General features: G+C 42.3%; 1 protein-coding gene across 1 annotated transcript in view; it reads left to right on the top strand.

Moving 5' to 3' along the window:
• Window positions 1-23,111, top strand: part of SND1 (staphylococcal nuclease and tudor domain containing 1) — a 422,748-nt gene that overhangs the window by 137,073 nt on the left and 262,564 nt on the right. Inside the window, exon 11 of the mRNA XM_037049273.1 lies at window positions 15,764-15,853. Coding sequence (XP_036905168.1) covers window positions 15,764-15,853 — 90 coding nt within the window. The remainder of the gene's footprint in view (window positions 1-15,763; window positions 15,854-23,111) is intronic.

Below are 23,111 nucleotides of genomic sequence, written 5' to 3'. Positions count from 1 at the left end.
ATGATGATGTGCCTTGGTGTGTTCCTTCTTGGGTCCAACTTCTTTGGGACTCTCTGAGCTTCCTGGATTTCCTGGAAGTCTATTTCGTTTGCCAAACTGGGGAAGCTCTCCTTTATTATTTGGTCAAATAAGTTTTCCACTTGTGGCTGTTCCTCTTCCCCTTCTGGTACCCCTATAATTTGGATGTTGGAACGTTTAAAGATGTCCTGGAGATTCCTAAGCCTCTCCTCATTTTTTTGAATTCTTGTTTCTTTGTTCTTTTCTGGTTGGATGTTTCATTCTTCCTTCTGGTCCACTCCATTGATCTGAGTCCCAGTTTCCTTTCCATCGCTATTGGTTTCCTGTGCATTTCCCTTCATTTCAATTAGTTTAGCCTTCATATGTTCCTCTAATTTGTGACTAAAATCAACCAGTTCTGTGAGCATCCTGATCACCAGTATTTTAAACTGTGCATCTGAGAGGCTGGCTATTTCTTGGTCACTTAGAGTTATGGGCTCTGGGGCTTTGAGTTCTTCTTAAGTCATATTTTGGATGGTTCGTGCCTGTTACGTATGAGGAGCGGAGCCCTAGGTGTTCACCAGAGTGGGGCAACTCAGTCGCTGGGTTGTGACTCCATCCCGGTTGAACGGTTTGCTGTTGGACTTCTGTATAGTTCAATTTTCTGTTCTTTGGCTGCGTCTTTCTTTACTAAACCTTTGTTGTAGTCAAACTTGGTTGTGGGAGAAGGCATAGTGTTTCCACCTACACCTCCATCTTGGCGGAAGTCTGACTATTTTCAATAATCAAGTACTGACTAAGCTCCTTTTTCAGTCAACCAAAGATAAGGATTCACGTCTGAAAATTCTTGTGTTAAGTTGCATTTTGAATTTGAACTTAACGTAAGTAATTACTAATCAGATATGGGGATACTAAACAGCCCCAAAGGGAACGCTAATGGTCACATGGAGGTTTTAACCATCGTCTGTCTCAGTGGGGGAACAGATAGGAGGATGGACCCATTGGAGTGAGGTTCACACCTCCTGTGAGCTGCTGTGTTGTGTGTCTCTGAGCTTGGAGGAGTGACTGTGTGGAGCTGGGGCCCACCAAGACCTCACAGAGGGCCTGCCACATGATTGCTTCTGGTGAATCTGAGGAGGTATAAGGAGACTTTACTGGGAGTGTTGGGAAAACTGCAAGCTGAAATCAGTTGCTGCTACTGGAGCACACCACCATTGCTGGAAGGAAGCAGTATTGCTCTGGAGAAGTTGATAGTAGTGGGAAAGGTTTCTCTCTTCCTGTCCATTCTCCCTCTAATATCCCCTATTGACAGAGCCTAACAGGGAACCAGCTGGCAAAGCAGGAACATGGTTGGCAGTTTTTCCACCCCGCATCACAAGTTGGAATTTAAAAAAGGTTAGATTTGAAACTGAGTGATAATAGCTTCGTAACTAGGACAAATACAGAGTACAACGTACTTTATCTCAGTAGAGTCTCCCAGGAACTGGTAGCTTTGGTGGGCACGCATTACCTGTTGAAATTAATTGACCTTTTCAGGCCTGTGGGGGACTGAGTGTGGAGCCGGATGTGAGGGAAAAGCCAGGAGACAGTCTGTCACTTCCTGCTACCTCAATGGGACTGAGGCAGATGATAGAAACTAGTGTGGGTTCTAGGGCTAGACAGATCTTTTTTGAGATTTTTTGCTCTGACTTGTTTTCTTGGATATGTTTTTTTTTCTGTGGGCACCTAACTTCTCAGTTGAGTCAAGCTAATAATTTCAGCTTTATTGGTTGTTGTGGGGATTAGAAATAATGTGTGTAAAATGCCAAGCACAGAGTTGTTAGAAATGCGTGAGAAATAAGAGGTGGGAGTAACTGGATGATCTGATCCAAGCGCCTTTATTTGATGCTGTGCTTATAGAAAGGCTGAGTGGGGATCAACTCAGCCCCAAGGAGAGGCAGGAGTGGGGTTTTTTAAAGAAAAAGGGTTTGTGAGGGGGTAGGACAGGGGTTAATCTCTTGTTTTTCTGGGCAGGGGCCTCTGAGTTTCAGGATGTGAGCCAGGACAATGGGTTAGGTAAAGGGCTGGGCTGTTCCCAAGTACAGGAGGGTCAGTCTGACCACCGGCCACGGTGGCTGACGCCAGGTATCTATTGTGAGAGGTGGGAGAGAGTTTCAGTTAAGCCAAGGGCTGTCCGTTGAGTTGGGCCAACTGAGTCATAAGTAGTCCAGTGGGTTGGAAACTGGCCTGCCTGGCTCATGCACAGTCTGATGGGCTGGGAAACTGGCCTGACCCTTTTGGTAGTAGGCATTCGAATAGTAGTGATGTTTATTTTGCTTTTTAATGAAGTGTTGTAGAAATTTAGAGTAGAGCTGATCCTTGTGTTGAGGGAGTTAGAAGGCCAACAATAGGAGAGGTAAGTGTGTGGTTGTCACAATGGGAAGGTGATGTGATTGATATAAAAATGTTGTCAAATAGGCACAGTTTATTTCATGGCCAGAAGGACAAGGGGATTTTGGGTGACATAACATAATGCAGTAGCTAAAACTGCACTCTCACAGACCAAGGCACCCATCTCAGGCCTGTCATTCCCCATGGACACAGCTGTAGGTGACAGCCACTCTTGCAGAGTGAGAACGTCCCTTACTCAGGCCCAACTGGCCCCCACTCTCACTTGACCATTCTGAGGATCTGGTTATTTCCTGTTGTTCACTAGGTGCAAACAACTGGTATAAAATAACGCCAGTATGTTCCTGGGTATGGTTATTTCAGATTGGGTGAAGGGAAGGTCTCTTTCCCAGGACCTGCCTCCAGCAGGCCTGGCTTCAGGCTTGTCAGGGTCTCTTTCTGCAGCAGGACAAGGCATATTGTGTAGAATGAAATACCTTGCCAGCGAGGTGCTGTATCTGACTATCTGTGCTCTTCATAGTTCTGGTAACTTCATTTGCCTGTATTTCTCCATGGTAGTAGTGGTAAATAAATGTTGTAGTTTTCTGATTGATGACAGAGTAGACTATACAGTAAAAGAGAGTCATCTTTGCTCTGTAGGATTAGAATGGTATCTGTCCTGAAAAGGTGCAGGCCTCGCTTTACTGAATATTTAAACACAGGCGGAGAGTACTTTGACTTTGGTGGATAAAATATGTGACACTGGACCCAGCAGCCTGATTTAGACCTGGGAGGGATGCAACTGGCAAGGCAGAGACCCGGGAGACCTTCCTGCCGTGGACTTACATAATTCAGTCTCATTTTTGGAAATGCATCACAATTTATTGCACAAATTTGACTGGAAAGCTGGCTCAATTGAAGGTTTCACTGGCACCAGCTAAATAATGGTGTCATATCCAGCACCATTTTCCCTTCTCTGTTGTTCCAGGAAGAAACTTTAATAATAATAATTATTTTTCTAATATGATAAAGAAGGGAAGGCATTCACAGAGAAACATTTCTCTAACAAAATGATATTATCTTCTGAATGGGCTCACCCGATCCTGCTGTGTGTTACAGAGAAAATTGGTTTCCTATTGTAAGAGATTTATTTTCTTTTCCTCTTGTTCCTTCCTCCTCTACTAGAACTGTGGGAGGGCTTGTGGCACATCACCCTGCTGGACGGGTTTCATCTGGCTTGAAGCCTGTACTTTAAGTAACAGGCTCGCTTCTTCTGAGGGCAGTGGCTCTCCATTTTTAGCCTGGGGATGAAGGGTAAGAAATATGGGAGAAGATTTCTCTATTACTAGAAAACATGATTTGAGGCCAATTGGTTAATTACGAGGTTCCAGTGAAAAGGAAGGAAGCTGTAGAAGGGTAGAGCCAGTTGTGATATACTGGTCCCTGCTGGTTTTTATTTCCTCGCAGACCTCCAGCATGCTCTGTCCTTGAAGATTCTTTCTCCTGCTCCATTTCCCTCTTCCCCCCTCCACGTTTAAACTCTAGTTTCTTATTTGTAGATTTTTTGGTGTCCTTCCTAATGAAGGGGTTTTCCGTGTTAACATTGATTAATGTTTGCAATCGATCTTCAGAACTATTAGCTCAGTAGAAAGAGTCCTATTAGAGAGACCTTAATTATCTTTGTATTTCTTCTCAGCTCCGTTTCCTCATTTGAACAGCATGTGAAGGTGCTCTCGTCAACAAAACTCACACCTGTTAGTGTTGTTGCAGTTAGCCTTTCCAGAATGAAGAGGGGGGCTCTGCAGTCTTTCACTACTTTTCTCCTGTTTTTCCATCTTAACCACAGAAAGCTTAGGCCTAGTCTCAAATACATAAGTGTTGGGGGGGGGATGATGGTACTTTTGATTGAACATCAGGAAATTGTCTGCCTTTTTACTGTAGCTCACCATCATTTATTTTAGTGTTGAACTGTCACACTTGCTATTTTTAGAATGATCAATTCAGCTTTACTTAAACTCTGAGTATTATTGTATGTGCTCTGTAAGGATTTCTAATAACTATTAACTAGTGATAGATTGAGATTGGTTTTTTCCCCCCAAAGATCATAAGTAATAGAATTTATTCTGTCACACTTACAGAGGAGCAGAAGAGAGAGCAGAAGATTACTTTAAAGTCTCAGGTCAGAAGGGAACATGCTGATTCCTTGGATTTTATAAATTTGGTTTTTTCCTAACATTGCACAGTGAAACTACTGTGAGTACTACTTTTGCATCACTGTTTACAAATAGCCCAGGTTGTACAGTTTAGTTAGTGAGGTACCTAGTCTATAACCTTTTAATCGTCTTCAGTAATATACATATCTTTGTGTAGCATACAGCCATATCTGGCGACAGAAGCTGGAAGGTCAGCACGTTAGCAGTAGTTCACATTCAACCAGCGCTGTGTAAATGGCACTCATTAGCTGAATTTGGTGACAGTGGTCGGAGCTCATCATGTCCTTGCCCCACCTTCGTTTTGGTTCACTTTTATATTTACCAGCCAGTTCCATTTATGTCCACAATCACAGTAAATGTAGTTTGAGTTTTAAAAATCTTTTAGGTAGGCCTTTTTGTATTTCTCATTTTATTCTCTCAGTGTGTTGGTATTTTCTAGGATTATGGCACTATACTAGGTGCTTTCTAGGTATTATAAAGATCTTTTTTCTCTCAGATCTACCCTCTTGTGGTCTGGGGGGAAAGATAAGAGCCATATAAAGTAATTAAATTACAGTAATACAAGGCAGAAAGTGATTAGTGCTGTAAGTTTGGCTTATGTCTTCTGTCTCTTGACATTTTAGCTCTTGTTAACATCCATGTTAGATGTTGTAAAACTTAGATAAGTAGCTTTGCTTCTTAGTAACATTGAAAATGTAGTTGGTTTTCCTGTGGCATTTATGTTACCTACAATGTTCCTTGAATGTGAACTTAGAGTAGCCTTAATTTGCACTGGTATATTTAGTCCTTTTCTGATTTTAGAGCATTTTGAAGCAATTTTGCCTGGCTTTCATAGCAAAATCATATATAATGTCAGGTAATTCTTTTTTTCTTTTAATGTGTCACCACGAAATTAAATTCATTCCAAGAAAGTAAACCTGGTTTGACATTTAAATATCAATAAATGAAATGTGCATCCTTAACAGACTAAAGATAAAAAGCACATTATCTCAAGGATGCCAAAAATAAGTTTGCTAGAATTCAGTATCCATTCATGATGATAACGACACTAGCAAAAGCAAAATGAGGGAAGTCTTAGGTGGAGCGGGATTTGAACTGTCTTGTTAGCTGACTAATATTAAATTGTGATAACCGAAATTCATATATACCACAACTGTGCAAAGTGAGGACTTTTTATAAGTACATCCTGTGTGAAGTAAATGGGTATTTTGCATTTAAATTATGTTAATGCCAGGTAATTCTTAAATTGCAGATTCGTGGAGGAAACTGAGCCAAGCCAGCAGCCAGGATCATGTTTAGGGCTCAGGCTTCCATTCTGTTGATCAGCAGCGATGGTTGATGGAGTGCGTGTGAGCTCTTTCTCTCTTTGGCCTCGTGGTCTGTGGGGGTGATGCTGCTGCTTTATTCCGCCCTTTGTCCTGTGTCTGCAGAAGTTCTGGTAGCTAAGTTAAGGGACCCCCTGTGGTCTGCTGCTTGGATAAATAAATGGTTTTAGAGCCCTTAGAGCCTTTAAAGTATTTAGTCTTTAAATCTTTTAAATATTGACAGGGTCTTGAAGGGGCAAAAGACCTTATGTTCAGCCTCTTTCTTCTCCCCCATCCTTATGGCATCTGAGCAATAAACAGCAAGTATTTCTGGAAATGCTCTTGGTTGGCTAATGGAACTGAGTAGAAGAGCAGTCTCCAGAGGCAGATTTTCCCCTCTTACATGATGGTCTTGAAAATGGTACTTTGGTTTGGGGGTGTGCGAGTTTCTGTGGACGTAATCATATGCCGCACACTGCGGATGACAGGTGAGTCCCTTCAAGGACGTGAGGCTGCCTGGGCTGGGTTTGCTGCTTTCCCTTTTTGGATGCTGTGAAGCGCTTCTCCCCCTGGCAGGGTGCCAGGAGACGTTTAACCCTGGCTGATTCTTGGATTTGCCTTCTTTTCTGCTGGCCAGTCTTAGGCCCGGAGCAGCAATTTTCAACCAGTGTGCCCCAAGAATTTTTAAAACATGTGATACCTGACTAATAGGTCAGGAGCACTGACCTCTTTTTTCTTAGATTGTCAAAAAATGATAACAGACAATACAACAATAGCTGTCTGGTGTGAATAAATCAAAATTATACCTATTTTTGGGTCAGATTGGCAAAATAAAATTTTTGTTGTGTCATGGAATTTTAGTTACTCGTTTAGCATGCTATTATTTCAGGACAGGAGACCTGGCTGTTAGTGGGTCTCCCTACGTCCAGCTGGTATTATGTGGGTTCTTGATTTCCTGTAGGAAAGATTTCACAACGTAAGTCCATGTGACTGTGACTGTGGGGCACATTTATTAAAGCCGGGGCAGTGAAACAAGGAGGGCTTAGCATAGAAGAATCAACAGGAGCACCTAGGCTGGGGTGCTCTTGTCTCACTGGAAGTCAGAGAAAAGGGGGTCTTGGAGACAGGTTCAGGGGATAGCTTCAGACGAGCTGTTATTGCCATTGCCCCCCTGGCGGCAACTCTCATGATGTCCCTTAGAGTTGGGGGATGCGTGCGTGCCTGTGGGGGAAGAAGTGGAGAAGAGGAAGGGAGCGTGCAGACTGGGTCCTTTGTCTTGAGGCTTTCTCTCTTGCAGGTGGGAATCTTAGGGAGGTCACAGGGGAGGGTTTCAGCAGAATATTCATCAGTGTTTCCAGGTGTGCCCTTTCAGGGGCATGGTCTTCACTGATTGGTCAGTGCCAGGGCAGGGCATCGTCAGTCACTGCAGCTGGTCCTGGTGTCACACACCTGGTTTTGCTGCTTTTCCGGGCCTGGAGCTGAAACATAGCTGTCCTGTGTCACAGAGTCCTGGATGTTATCTCTGGGGAGGTGACCTCCTGTACCTGACTATAAATTACTTGGCCAGTGTGTTCAGCTCTTTGTCTCAGTTTTCTATTGCGCTTGTCCTGGCTTACTGGCTTGTCTCACTGTGTGACGAACAGGCTGGAAGTCGCTGGTGTTGATAGAGCACTGGTGCCTATGGGCAGCAGAGAGGGTGTGCCTGGTGCAGGTGGGTTGGTTCTCTCTCTCTCTCTCTCTCTCTCTCTCTCTCTCAAGGTTTTGTTTATTTTTAGGGGGAGGGCAAGGGAGGGAGAAACAGAGAGAGAGAAACATCAATGCATGGTTGCCTATGGCATGCCCCCTAGTGGGGACCTGGCCGCAGGCATGTGCCCTGACTCGGAATTGAACCAACGACCCTTTGGTTCACAGTCCAGCACTCAGTCCATTGAACAACACCAGCCAGGGCTGGTTTTCTCTCTTGATTCCCAGATTCCCCATTTTCTTGCTTTAGTTGGACTTGAGGAATATTTGGAAATCTTGTTTTGCCATCCTTACTACAATGTTTCAAGCTGTCTTACCTGTATCGAAGTTCAAGAAGTATTTTGAATTATCTCCAGCTGCCCATGCAGAGATCAACCTGAATCCCCTAGTTATTACTTTTTTAAATTTAACCGTTTGGCATTCATCAGTGTCTCACTGTTGCTCTTTGATTTTCTGAGCCTTTGCACTCCCTTTTCTTTTATTCCCATTGGTGTAAGTGGGGCCGGGTGCTGACATGGTGCTCAGCAGCATTTCTCAAAGTGTGGCCCACAGCCCTCCGTGCTAGTTATTAAAAATGCAAAATTGTGGAAATCCCACCAGATCTCTATGAATCAGAATATGTGGTGTGTACCTGGCATTCTGCATGTTTACAAGTTCCCAAGTGATTCTTAGGCACACTCAAACCTGACAGCCCCTGGCAGGTGCTGATTTGCCTTCTGGCGGTGAGAGTGCAGTGTCTGGCTCAGCAGCCATGGGCCTGGGCCTCTGGGATAGCCGAGATCAACTCCTGCCTCTGCCATTACTCCTTACACGACACCAGGCCTGTCACTTAACCTCCAACCTCACTTTCCTTGCTGTAGATTGGGGGTTATAATCCTTACAGCCATTCAGGTGGGATTGCTCTCCATGTTCAGCCCACTTTGAGAGGGTTGTTACTGTAGGTGAGAAAAGTTTTCCTAGTCTCATAGGGTCCCTGTCTCGGTCTGAAAACTAAACTGACAAAGATTACCAGGAGAAAAGCATACATGTGTATTTCATACAAGTTTAATGTGATATGGGAGCCTCCATAAGGAATCAGAGACTGGAAGAATCAGATCCGAGTGTTGTACCCCAGGCCCGACAAAGGGGGGCCGTCCTGTGGAAATAAGATGGGTCAACGAGTGTAAGGGGAGTGTATTAAACTAGGGGAAACTTGCCTGTCAGTTTGGATTCTTCACAGTGCCCCTTATTCTTTGGAAAGAAGGAGGGTCCTTTCCTCTAGACACAGGGAGGGCGGTTCTCACATGAGATCTATGAAATGCGACCTCTCGCAGTGGGGATAGCTAGGAGGAGCGTCCAAGTGACATTCCTGTTCCTGCAGCTTCCTAAAACCCTTCAGCCTGGACCCTGCCATTGATGGTAGCAATTACGATGATGCCTTAAATTCAGTGTTTTCACACATGTTATTAGACCCTTAAGCATGTGATCAGCAAGATTAAGTAGAGTTGTCAGAAAAATCTAGAAATATGAAGGTCTCATAAAAACAATGAGACTTTAGGGGTCTGGTATCGTGCATAATCATAGTGTTGAAAGTCCAGCTCCCTTCCATTCTCACACCTGTGAATTTTTATAATCACATTTTAGTTTTATTTTTTTAATTTTATTTCTCAGTTTGATTTCAGTTTTTACTGTTTACCATTCCTTCTTTGCTTTCTGGAGATATATATGAACTGTGTTGCATTGTTGTGAATTTGTGACTTACCCACACCATGTCTCCCTATTGACCTTTTAAGAGGTTGTTTTCTTGTTTTCTGGGGGGGGGGGGGGGGGGTGAAATAGAACTAATTGGAAAATAATTCCTGGGGAAATGTTTGGATATATGAATCTTCTGTGTATGGTCGTTTAGGTATAAAGGTGGAAGGTATCTGCCATTGGGCCAACGTGCTCACAATTTTGAACTTTTCCTAGCTGCTGATTATAGCTTTCTAGTTATCCACCCACCTTTTGTTAAAATGTGCTACTGTTTGTGTTAAGGATCATAAAATAGTGATGTTCTTGTGGATTCCGTCTCCTGGCTGCCAAGGGAATTGAAAGGTCCTTGATTGTAAATATGCCCAGGGCATGTGGTAGTGTTCCTGTTTTTAACGTCTGTGATTCAAATGGAAATCACAGCCTTTGTTTATTAAAATGGCATGTGTGTATGGTAGGGCAACCAGGACTGGCCCATTATTTAGTGTTTGAAATTCTTTCCGTTTTAATATGATAACGTCTGTTCTTATTTCAACAGTAAGTTCCAAGATCTTCAGAAAGTATAATTCCACATGGCTACTTTAATATGTTACAGTTCAGGTCTCTTTTAAAAACAGAAATCAGACATGTTTTTTGACCCTGGTTATTCGAGAGAACGTTTGTAGATAAAGTATTCCCTGTGCCTCTTGGAAGCATACATCTGTGGAAGAAAACCTTTAAAAATTTTTTTTATTTGGAGGAAAAGAAGGAATTCAATGCAATTTTTTATTAGGAAAAGAATAACCAGTTACTCTGCTGCAGAGGGGAATAAAAATGTTTTAAAATTTAAAAGATTGCCCAAACAAAACTTGGGGTGTCCTATTCCTAAACATTTTTGGCTTAAAAAATGAATGTTATTTAATGATATAACAAACATTTTCTTTAAGCCTTGCTATTATACCCCAGTTGCTTCAGATCCTCTTCTTTCAAAGAGATAAAACCTTACAGATAAAGTTGAAAGCCCCTGTGTACTCATCCTCTACCCCCTTTCTTTCCCACTTTCCTTTTCTTTCTCCCACTGCCCATCTACATCAGTAACCATTACTTTTCATTCTATATTCCAACCTGGCTGTTCTTTTGTTGCTCTATGAAGGATGTTGCTGGTATCTGATTTTAGTCCGTATTTAAATGGAATTTTACTATATCATTCTACAACTTTTTTTTTCTTCTCAGTATTTTTCAAATTTGTTCATTTATTGCATTGCTCTAACTCAGCTTGACTTTGGTATTCTGTTCTGTATCTGTACCATAAAAAGTGTTAACGCGAATGCAGTTAGACTCATCTTGCATATGTGGAACTTTTCTAGGGTGTAAATCTACTCGTAAGTAGAATTTCTCAATTATAGGGGTGCAGATCTTAAATTTTCACAAATAATGCAAGTAGCTCCATGTCAAGATACAACAGTGGTTAAATCATTTTAGAACCCCCTCAGTGGTTAAAGGCCACTCCCATTTCCCTCGTTCTCACCTTTAAAAATTCTGTCAATATAATGGATGTCCTCTAGTATCTCAATTTACATTTTCCTGATTATAAATTAAATTATACCTCCTTTTATGCATAATGTCCAGTTGGAGTTCTTTTGAACAGGTATACCTGTTCATACCTTTTACCAATTCTTCTGTTGAATTGTTTCTCTTTTTCTAGTTCTCCCTTTCTCTACTGAGTAAATTGAAGTAATCAGAAGACAACTTCCAGTGACTCACTGTACATCTACCCACCTAACAGTGTCTGCATCCACACACCTGAACATGAATGATTGGTACTCCTTCCTGTGTGAAGCCATCTCTCCTTGCCTATTCAAGGCCACTGCTGTAGCATTTTTCTCCTCTGCAGTACTTTATCAGTTGTTTGTTCTTTACCGGACCATTGCCTGGTATTGCTCCAACCTAAAATCAAAAACAAAAGCACCTCCTTTTCACCTTGTTTACTTTGCCAGCTGCCACTCAGTCTCTTTTTGCTCCTTTACAGCACCGTTTTCAAAAGCAGGGCATGTACTTGCTTTCTTCAGTTCTTCTTTCCCCATCCCTAGTTGCAGCTCCAATGAGGCATTTGCCCCTGCTGCTCCACCCAAATCATTCTTGTCAAGTTGCTGGTGACGCACACTTAACTTAATCCAATGTGCAAATCTTAGTCCTCAGCTCACTTGCCTTACTGCATTTGACACAGGAGGTCGTTCCTTCCTCCTGAATTCCCTTCCTTTGCTTGGCTTCTAAGACATAACACTGGTCATTTAGTCCTACTCTGCTCACTGTTGCTCTTTCTAAGTCTCTTTTTTTCACCTCTGAATATTATCATGCCTCAAGACTCAGGCTCTGTCCTTTTCAATTTCTTAGCTTTTAATATACCAGCTACGTATCAACAACCTCCAAATGGGTATCACTAGTTCAGACCCTTCTTCCAAACTCCACACTTGCATATCCCACTGCCTGCTCATCATCTCCGCCTGGAAGTCTGTTACTGCACTTCCTGGTCTTGCCGCACTTCTCTAGTCTACCCTGCCTGTGTGTGGTCTTCCCCCGAGTCATTTGGCGACCCCACCCGTATTTCTGTTTGCTTAGGGAAAAACACTTGGAGTCATCCTGGACTCCTTCCATTCTCTCACACCTCGCCTTCTGTCTACTTTCTGAATATATATAGATTCTGATGTCTTATTCCTCTTACTGTTTGCTGCCTCTTGGATGTCATCTACCACCATTCCCATCCCAGATTATTGTCATAATCTCATAATTGGTCTCCCTTTGCTCTACCATTTCCTTCCTATACTGTCAGTTTTTAACACAGCGGCCCAAGTAATTCTTTCAAATGTTAAGTCAGATCTGTGTCTTTGTGTCCTTCAGCTGTTCCCCTGTATATTCTGCTGTAGTCACAGTGGTGTCTCACAATCATGCTCCTGACTCAGGGCTTTTGCCCTGGTTGTTCTCTCTGCCTTTCTCCAGAGGATTACATCTCATACCTCCTTTGAGTCTTTGCTAAACTGTAATGTGACCAGAGTAGCCTCGCTGAGGTGATATGATAACAACTGTGGCCCTGCACCGCTGTCCCCCCTCACTCTGCCCTGCCATTTCTTTATCCATTGTGCTTGTCAGGTACCGAAAGAGTCTGTACTTCAGCCTGTCACTTTGTTCCCAATGTGTTAAGTATTTTTTAAATTTTAGTGGAGCCACACACATGTAACAATCTCTTTTTTTTCATAGTTTGTGTTTATTCAGCCTTGCTCAAGAAATCTTTCAGTATCCCAAGATCATTAGATTATTTGGATACAGTTTTTTGGCAACTGCATGGGCCAGATAAAATTAGACCTGAATGAATGAGGGTTGAGAAAAAAGCCTTGATTGGAGGTCCCTTCCATCCCCTCCAAATGAGACCTTGTTTTGGCAATCAGCCAAAAGTGACCTTCCTATAAAAATGACACACTTGACTTTAGATGCGGAGACGTGGGCACTGGGCCTCCCTCCCAAACCCTGAGAGCCGGTGGAAGGCAGCCGTTGGCTCTCGTGTGAGTTACCGTGGGGCCTGCCTGCACTGTCATTTCTCGGGACGCTCAGGGATGGCAGCACATACTGCTTTGTGTATTGTCCACCCACCAGATAAAGCATGCATTCTTTTCTATTTTTATTTTTTAAAAAACCTCGTGTAAATTAGAATTTAAACTAGACAGTCCTTTTTAGCAGGCAAGATTTAGCTAAGTCCTGTTTTCTCTCAATACATTCCATACCTCAGTTGCCTCTTAGAGATTTCAAAGGCTTTTATGTACCTGGTAATTTGGAGGAATTGCTTTTATTTTATAGTTTCTTAGGGACTTCTAATATCTCTCTTGTAAGATGTTTGCAGATGTCAATAAATGCTAGCTCAGAAGGGTTGGAGTAACGAGATCATTCTGTTTCCACTTGTGGTATCTTGTTTTCAGCTGGTGTTATTAGTTCTTTTCTAGTTTCAGGAGAGACATAATCAGATTCCACCGTTGCCCTGTGTCTTACCGGGATGTCTGTTGGTGTACTGTTTTCTTTTGTTCTTTTGAGGGTATTTTGGCTCGGTCCAGTCCTGTGGAGTGTCTTACGAAGTGGATTCTTGTTCAGACGGCCATTTTCACACGTTTAGATATACCCCATCCCATGTTCTACATTTCAGTGCTTGTTGGAACTGTACTTCTTACCTTCCAGGTGTTTTGGAGTTCAGTCAGAGTGTACTGTCTGTGTTTCAGAATAAGTAGGGTAAGGTTCAGATACTCAGGATCTGTGGCATATCATATGGCTGTGTAAGGTAGATGTCGATATTTTGTTCATTTTAAAAAATGTTCACTTTAGGCTAGAGTATCACACAGCTACTCTCTGTAAATAGATTGTTCTTTATTGCTTGGTGATTATGAATACATTGGCACTTCTTTATTCCCGAGGGCTGATTCTGATAACCATTGATTTTGTGTTTATTAAAAATCCTGTTCATTGCTGTCACCCAATATCTTCTAGCAAGCATTCTTACTGTATTATTGAGTTTCATCATAAGCTTTTATTTTGTGGTTTATCTATTACACTTAGGTCCTCCTCAGTAGTGACCCACTAATTTCATTTTGCTGCCTGGATGTTTATAAAAATATCTATCATTCTGTTCATCTGCCCCGTGTTACACAGCACTTCCGCTAGCCAGGCAACTCTCATCTGTCTCACTGTTCTTGTTATTTCTTATAAGAGAATCTCAGTGTTATGTTAGTGAGGATTTTCATGTTAGTGTCATACCTTACTTATTAGACTGTGATCATGCTACCTGAGAACCTTGGTCCAGAGCTTGGCCGTCCCAGTTGTTTTCTGTGTAAAATGCGTGGGTTCCCACACATCATCTTGGGGAAGAAACAGACTCGCCGTCATTTCCGAAGGCGCCCTAACTTCTTAGTCGGGCATCAGGATGCTGCTGCTTCCTTCTTCTTTTAACCGGATATAGAAGACAGTTGGATGATGATGAATGGGAAGCTCAAACTCAATCATCTACATTCTGATAAGAGATTTTCTTGGTGATATCAGTGAATCGAAGTGTTCGAATGATGTGTTCTGGATCCCGAGGCTAAGTTAGGGTCTAGGAAGAAACATTTATTTCCATTCCTTTGACCTCAATGTTTTCTTTAGGATTACTTTGAGTATAGGCTATTAGAATGAAAAAGTAATCATTCAGCAGTAGTTGGCTATTGTAGATAACAATTTAAATACTTTTTGAATATAAAATGGGTTGTACAAAGATAATCTTTAGTCAGATGGGTAATAGATGGCAAGGCTGCTAGGTAGACTAACCAGACAGCCTGGGGGAAAACAACAGCCTGTAATAGGTTAGGAGTTAGTCCTTGTCTGGCCCACAACCCAGGCATGTGCCCTGACTGGGAATCGAACGGGGACCCTTTGCTTTGCAGGCCCACGCTCAGTCCACTGAGCTACACCAGCCAGGGCTGATTTTTCCTCTTTTATCCCCTCTATCCATTTTGTAGTCAGTTCCTGGTAATTCATTTCTTAAAAATGGTTCTCATATCTTTTCATTTCCTACCCATTTTCGGTTCTGTCACCCTCATCTAGACTCTCTCTTAGATTCTCAAAATATATTCTTTTATATTCTCGTTGCTTAGAGCAATAACGTACTGTTGGAGAAGTCTGAGGCCCATGAGACAATGAGGTGTGTGTTTATATTTGTGTGTGTGTTAATACTGTTTATTTCTCCCTTTCTCTTTTTATTTGTTCTGTCTTTTTTAACTCCAGTTTTCTTCCTAGTTTTTTTTGTATTCTGCAAACTCACATGAAGTCAGGGAAACCTGACAAGGGAAAGATTACTTCTTTCCCCCTACCTGAATTCAGGCTGTACTTACTCAAAACTGCTTTGTGGTGCTCTTTCATTTCTGTAGGCTTTCTTCTAGTACTCTATTAGGACACAAGAATTTTTAATCCATGCTTATAATATATTTACAGAGCACGTTTTATGGGGCTAGTAGTTGGTAGGTGCTTAATAAAGGCTTACAGAATAGTAGAATTAGATTTACAGTCTATCTAAAGTATTTGAAGGGCCCTAATACTTATTGAGGTCTTTCTATATCAGTTGATATAGGTATTTTCCTGTTGGTTGAATGTTTAGGTTGTTTCCACGTTGGGTAATACAGACATTTCATTGCTTGTTTTTGAGCCTGTCATGTGAAAAAGATACTCTTACTCCCCGTAAAGCATTTCAACCAAATATTAATCATTCACTGTGTATGTAGCACTTATTTAATATTTGTGATACATTGGGGAGCCTGTCTCTCTGCACTCTACTACTTAGTACATTGGCTGTGTTCATTAGTGCTTTGTGTATTTTGTTGTTTTTTTCTTCATTTCTAATGTGGTATTTTATTTTGCTTTTAGGATAAGAACAAGAAACTACGTCCCCTGTATGACATCCCCTACATGTTTGAAGCCCGGGAATTTCTTCGAAAGAAGCTTATTGGGAAAAAGGTAAGTGATGACAAACATATCTGCAAATGGGTGGGGATTATTTTTTTAAGTCGGCTCTTGAGATGGACTCTCAGAGACCAGCAGGTGACACTTCTCAACCAAGTCAGGCGGAATTACTCTGGTATGTAGAGAAGTGTCCTATGTATCAGGAAGTAGTGTCCCTGGGAGAGGCTTAAAATTGGGGCCCTGACCACAGTGTGATTGACAAAAGTCTCACAGCACATTCTTTCCCAGGCGCAGTTCCAGTTTCAGTAATTGCATATTGCCTTGACCTCCATCACTTGGCTCTCTTGTTCTCGCCAGTCACCTCCATTAAAAGTCAGTGCTGCGGGATTTGCTACTGAGAAATGGTTAGCGTTTTTTTTCTGCCTCCCCAGTTTCTGAGGGGTAGGCTGGCTCTTGAGAAGAAGAGGTCCTCTCCTGGAATGGGAGCATGCCTCTGTGGGGAGTGCATGCGTGCGTGGTATCCTGTGGAGCCCTTTGGGTAGCATGTTGACTTTCTAGTCTTGTGCAGCACCTCAGAAGCTCTAAGGGTGCATTTCCTTGGGTTCTTAGAGCATAATATTCTATGACCAGATGCAGAATTTGCCATTCTAGTAATGACCTTCCGAACTCACCCTTATTTTTCCTGACCTTCCCACCCTGAGTATGTTGGGTAGTTCTTTGTGTTCTGGATCAACAAAGGAAATGAATGGGATTATTCCTTTGGTAATTTAAGAAACTCTGTTCAGGGAGAGACTGTGATCATCGTCTTACTTTGATTCAGTGGGGTTCTTGCAGACAGTGTCACGTTTTGGGCCAGTTTTTATTTTATCTTCAGAAAGGTAAGGCCATTTTGCTAAGGTCTGGCCAGAACACATTAAGGTCATTTTAACCTTCTTTACCTGCGTGTAGATTTTTAAACTACTGGTGATGTGACAGGCTTGATAAGGGTCTAGCTTTTGGACTAGTGCCAGAATAGTGTGTAATAAATACATCACCAATTTTATTGTGTACCATAGTCACTAGAATGATAAATTACAGCAAGAGATTTTGAAATTGGGTGTAAGGTGAAATCACTAATTTTGAGGTAGAGAAAGCAAACTGGATTCCCTAGAATAAGTATTAAATCTCCTCAGGTTCCTTCAGAGCACAGGCTCGTTTGTCATTGTATAAGCCTTGACAGAATGCTGTGTTCATTCATGAGGTGTAGGGCGGATGATGGCTCTCAGCCTCTTTCTTTCAGTTTCTAGGTCTCCTGTTACCTGATCTGAAGTCCAATACCTCTGTTTTACCAAGTTGGTATCATATTGCTCATTTACTGGCTCATAAGCAATAGCATAGAGACAAATAAGGAATTCCTTCACACGTGTGGGTTTTATTGAAATCTGTCCAAAGTCACACTGAAAGGAATGGCAGCGCACATTTGATTCATGAGCAGCCCGTTGTGTGGCGTGCATTATGGCATCCACCTGGTTTCTTTGAAGATTGCTCTTTCCTTATTCTCTTTTATCCCTGGAAACATAGATCACAGTTTATTGCAGCAGCTGCTGAATGGTCCTACAAGGTGGCCCAGGGCTTGGCTCTCAAACCATGTGCCAGGCCTTTGTAAAGTCCTCTATCTCAGGATAAAAGGACTGACCTCGAGTGTCAGATGTGGTGGCATTTCTTAAGCAATTAGGTTCCTTCTTGGTGTGCGAAGCCTCATTTACTGGTTCCCTCTGCATCAGAACTGATGGGATTCTATTTGTGCTGAGCCCAAGTTTTGTCCCCCACAGTGACATTGTGTAAATGATGAATACTGTATGCCTGCGCAGGGAATAGGGTACAGCTCAGCTCTGCTGGGCTGGAACATTCCTGATGCGAACTGCTTTTCCTGACTCACCACCTGAAACCACTTGCCTGTCCTCTGGGGCTGTCAGTTGCGACAGCAAACACCCATGTGCTCTTGAGTCTGAGAGCAGGCAGGGCAGTCGCTGCCTCAGGGGGGGTGGCTAGCACATCACCGCACATTTCTGCCAATTCCCTTCAGACCGCTGCAGCTGTTCAGCGTGGCACATGGTGATTAAGAGGCATCGAGAAGGAGCATGTGCGCCTGTGTGCCTATGTGTCTGTGTGCATGGCAGCTGATTAGGGCAGCCTGTCACAGCTTAAGCATGATAATGGAGATAAAGTCATCTTCTCTGTCCAGACTATTATTCGACCATCTCAGAGAGACTATAATATGACAGTTTTGAATAGTTTCTAGAATGCAGAGAAATAAGATTGAAGGTAAACTGCTAAGGTGCTTCGTTAGTTTCAATGGCCTCCATTTCAGTTATGGAAATTCACTTTGATTCACTTCCAAGATTTAATTCTGGCTAAGGGCCTTAATTAAAGTAACTATACACCTCCTGAGTCTTGGTTTTATCACTTGTGAACTGGGAGTATTATTTGCCTTCCGTCTCTCATGGGGTTGTTACGAAATTCTAGGATGATGCTAACCCTTCTAGATTCCAGGAAGATACATTGTTCTGTTTTAATAATGCTACTTTCCCTTTTGTATAGAATCCACCAAAGCTTTATTTTCTCAGGGTTTTTTTCCTTTCTTTCTTTTCCTTTTTTTACTGGTTCTGGGCTCAAGAGATGTAAACCAGTGTGCAACTAATTTGATTGTCATCAACCCATTTTACAGATTTGCTGGGTACCTGGGTAGATGTGACACCAGGGTTCCAGCTTCCACAAAATGAGTATCCGCTCAGGCTAGACTGTGAATGTGTGTGTTTTCTCTGGTTTGTGGAAGAGTTAGGCTACGAGTCTGTTCTGGAAGGTTTCAGAAGCTGTACATACTGCTATACTGCCTGGGTAGAATGCCCTTCCCATACTCTGCTTATCACCTGCCATCTGAGCTTTCTCTAAAATCTTGGCAAAGGAATATACATGGTCTTCACTGTTTTGCTAATTTTTTCTGGGTTCTTCATGGCGCTAGAAGAGTGGAGAAATGGAATCCATGGTAATATCAACATGCCTTTTAGTTCTCCAGAAAGATATCCCAAGTATATAAGATGGTGGGATTGGTACCTTCCTGAGAGGGCAGTTTTTGTATGTGTACGTACCAGACATGTTTTTCTTAATGCTTGGACAAGTCAGCCCGTGGAAAGCAAGTTTATGTGCCTATCATTTTCCTGTCAGCACAATAAGGTATAATGAATTTTTCCCAACTATCTTGGAGCATCTCTAAAGTAGAATCTCAATATTTCTTATCTGCTTAATACAGCATTTACAGATGACATAATTAATTGCAGTTATCACCACGGGAACCACTGTGTTCGACGTTGGGACTGGTTTAGACAATTCAGGAGTCAAAATTGGTGGGCAATATGGAATTGCATGAACCAGACTGCAGTGAAGCTTCTGCCCTGGTAGTAGATTCTCAGCCCAGGCTCTCCTGTCTCCAGCACCCTCTGCCCAGAAATCTGTGTCTAGTTCTTAAATGTTTTTGCCACTGTTTCTATTGAATAAGCAAAATTTGGGAATGAAGCTTATTTGCAAACAGATGACAATGTATGGTTTTCATGAGCTAGGCTCTTTTTTTAAAAAATCTTCACCAGAGGATATGTTTTTATTGATTTTAGAGAAAAAGAAGGGACTGTATGGGGAGAGGGGGAGGGAGGGTGGGAGGGAGGGGGAGAGAGAGAGAGAGACAGAGACAGAGACAGAGACAGAGACAGAGAGAGAGAAACAGAAACATCTGTGTGAGAGAGAAACACAGATCAGCTGCCTGCTGTATACACCCCAACTGGGAATTGAACCCACAACCTGGGTATGTGTCCTACAATCTTTAGGTGTATATGGGACAATGCTCCAACCAACAGATCTACCCAGCCGGGGCTAGGCTGACTCTTTGTTAGGCACCTAAAATTGGGCATTTTTTTGATAAATGCAGACATTTGGGAAGTTATGGGATGATGGGATGTTATTTCAAATTCATACTGCTTTAGATTGTTCTCTTTTTGAATCTTCTAAACCTATCTTTTCTGAGGTTCATACTTCTCGGGGCATGGAGCTCTTTGGGGATGAATGGGAATGATCTCCCTGTATCAGAGTTTCTGGTGTCCTGTCAGAAAATCTGGTCTCCTCAGGATTTTGGGAGTCACACCACTATCTGTTACTGTCAGAGCCATCTTTGACGCCCTGTCTTCCCATATCCTATTCCAGTTTCTCACCACCTCCTGCCGGGTGTGTGCGTGAATGCTTCCTCTTTTTTTCATTCCACTGCTGCTACCCCATCTTACATCTCCTCTCGGCTGGACTTCTGTAGTCTTGTACTGGTTTTTCCACAGCCGTTCTTTCTCACTGTGGTCCATTCTGCACCTACAGCTAAAGGGAGTTTTACAAATGACAATTACATCATGTTTCTCCTTTGCCTGAGACTAATGGCTTCCCGTTGTTTCCTGTGGCGAACACAGCGCAGCGTCATCTGGTCCGAGCCTGCTTCTCAGAGGCAACCTCCTACCTCCTTTCTTGTCCACCTTCTGGCTGCCTTTCTGGTCTTCATTAAGTCTCTGAAATGCACTATGGCCCTTCTCACCTCTGGGCTTTTGCACCTACAGTGTCGTTTGTTTGGGATATCTTTTTTCTAATTTTCCCTCTTCTATTTATCTTTAATTATACTTATATCTTATGCTTATACCTATGCTTCATAGTAGTAAATGTTACTTTCTGGGAGAGATGCTCCCTGAATAATCCACCCCCCTGCCCGCTCCCACACACACTTCCAACATATTAATTTCTACATAATTTTCTACATCTTAATGTATTTGGGAGATTATGTGTTAATATTTCACATAATCTCTTGTTAGATTTGTTAGGCAAATTAGGGCTCACATCTGTTTTGCTCACCACTCCAGGGCCCAGTACATACAGTTTATGGTGTAGAGTAGGTGCTCAGTAAATTTCTACTAAATTAATTAACTTTAGGGGGTAAGGGAGACACTGGGATGAAGGCTGTGGATCCAGAGAAGAATACACGAGGGAAGGGAGAAGTAGAGCCCACTTGATTTGCAGAAGGTGAGCCTTATGTGCAAGAAGTAGTGTGAGATTGCCGCTTCATTTCAGGGCTCCCAAGTCAATCCGAAAATGGCTGATATTATATGCAAATGATACTCTCTCTATTTTGGGTTAATGTGCTTATATGAATCTGGTTGGCAATCCCAACTGCTGTTAATGGTTTTGTTTCCTTGGGATGTAATAACCTGAATGTCTAAGTCAACTCTAGGAGACGTGGCTCATTTGTAATTTGGTGAATACCTTGGTGTGATTTTTATGCCATTGCAGTGTGTACTGTGAACTAGACAGATTTCTAAATGCAAGTTATGTAATGCTCATTCCAGCTTAATGGGGTCAGGGCTGCCGTTTGTTGAGCTTCTTTATGGTAAACTCTGAACATTTTCCCCTTTAATTTTCCCCTCCACCCTGCAAGATGTATATATCATGCCTATTTTTGCAAGTAAAGAAACAGAAGCTCACAGAAATTAAGTATTTTACCTAGTTGTCTATGCTTTTAATTGCTATGCTAAATTGGAGGCCATCTAGAAAGGCCCGCTCCCCTTTGTGTGTGCTGAATCCTGTGCAGATAGCCAGGGTCATAGTTCTTTTTGGAATAATGTCAGTTCTTGTATAGAACACACAACTCCATGCTTACAAGACGTTCCTTCTCTTCAGTTGCATTGTCCTAGTGTACAGATATCAGCAGGTGGGAATGGCACCATAGATCAGCCCTCTGAATGCTTTTAGCCCTCTAGACATTATCTCATTAGTCTTTGAGATGTCCCTGTGAAGTGACATTTCATCAAATTGTTCTTCAGAGAAAGCAGTGTCAGATTATATGTTCTTGTGGTTACACAAATAACGTGAGGTCATAGGTGACATTGCTAAGCCAGTGTTGAAGCTGGATTCCCCCTTCTCTTCAGTCTCTTGGCATAGACGATACTTCTGGGAAAAGGAAATGGGCAGGCTGCTTTTTTATCTTGGCCTAGAGCTGGGAGAGATTGAAGAGCAATCTCAGTGCTCCTCCCCCTGTGCAAGGATGGCTCTCTGAAGGCACCAAACATAACATTCCTTACCAGGAGGGCCATTTTTCACTCCGCTCCAGAGAGCTCTTCAAGGGCACGGAGCTTTCTTGAGGAGGACTCCTTTACTCTTTTTCTGGGTATTTAACAGGGCTGTGCTTTTTCTTAAAACATTTGTGGTTCTTTCTTTTGCAGTGTGCCACTTAGCTGTGTTAAGTGCAAAGCTTGGCAGTTGGGAATTCTTGTTCTTAATTATACCTCTGATGTATTTTAGTTTGGTTTTTATAAATATTTCCTTTGTCATCTCCACATTTTTCACTCCATATTAATTTGATTCACTCACGCTGTGGAAAAGTTCTTTACATTAGTGATCAAAACAGGCCCTAAGGTTGTGAATGCAATGTGATTTAAATCGACAGGTTTATAAGAGGTTGCTTGTCCTTGCCTTCTTAGTGCCAGCTGTTACTGTCAAAGTGGCTGTAAATTTTTTTGAATAAATGACTGAAGATATTCACCAAATCGTGAAATGTTTTGAGGGACTTGTAATTTCTGACCATTCCTTTTACTAGCAAGGCTTCCTCCACTTAAACATGACAGGAATGTGTCAGTATGCTTGGAGACCAAGGGTCGTTGTAGATACCTTTTACCCTTTGGGTTTGGGAATGATCCTTCACTCATTAGCTCCGTTTTCTGTTGAATAATTAAAAGAAATGACTGCAGAATTGCAAGTTTCTGGAAATTGTTGTTCTCAGCAAGGTAGCTTTCTATGTGCTGCCACCTAAATGCTGTCTTTGACAATGAGATCTTGTCTTTTTTAATCTGCAGATTGTGAGAAGTACCTCTGTGTATTTGGGGCTACCAGAGTGTTGGGCTGAGCACAGAGCTCTTGGGTGAAGTGTGTATTGTAATACCCTCTTTAGAAAGCATGTCTAAGTTAAATGAAGAAGCTACAGCATTCCTGGAAATTTTTTCTGTATGCTCACCTGTGGGAAATGATTTACCATGTTAGCTACCAGAATTCTCGAGGTCCTAATATCATGGTAATCCTCTCATGTTACTTTCCTTATTAATGACTTTCTTCCCTGGACTCCCAACTTGCTCCCTGGTGGTTTCCTGGTGAACATTCTTGGGTACACTGGATGTTACCTGGTCAGCTTGTCTGAAGGCACCCGATCTTGATCTTTTCAGTGGGGGTTCTGAAATGTCGTCTTTGGGGCTGGAACTTTCCA

The sequence above is a fragment of the Sturnira hondurensis genome, unplaced genomic scaffold, assembly GCF_014824575.4.
Source record: "Sturnira hondurensis isolate 20B ecotype Veracruz unplaced genomic scaffold, ASM1482457v3 Scaffold0006437, whole genome shotgun sequence".
In the NCBI taxonomy this organism is placed as follows: Eukaryota; Metazoa; Chordata; class Mammalia; order Chiroptera; family Phyllostomidae; genus Sturnira; species Sturnira hondurensis.
Note: the sequence above shows the minus strand (reverse complement) of the source record. Positions and strands in the feature narration are given on the sequence as shown.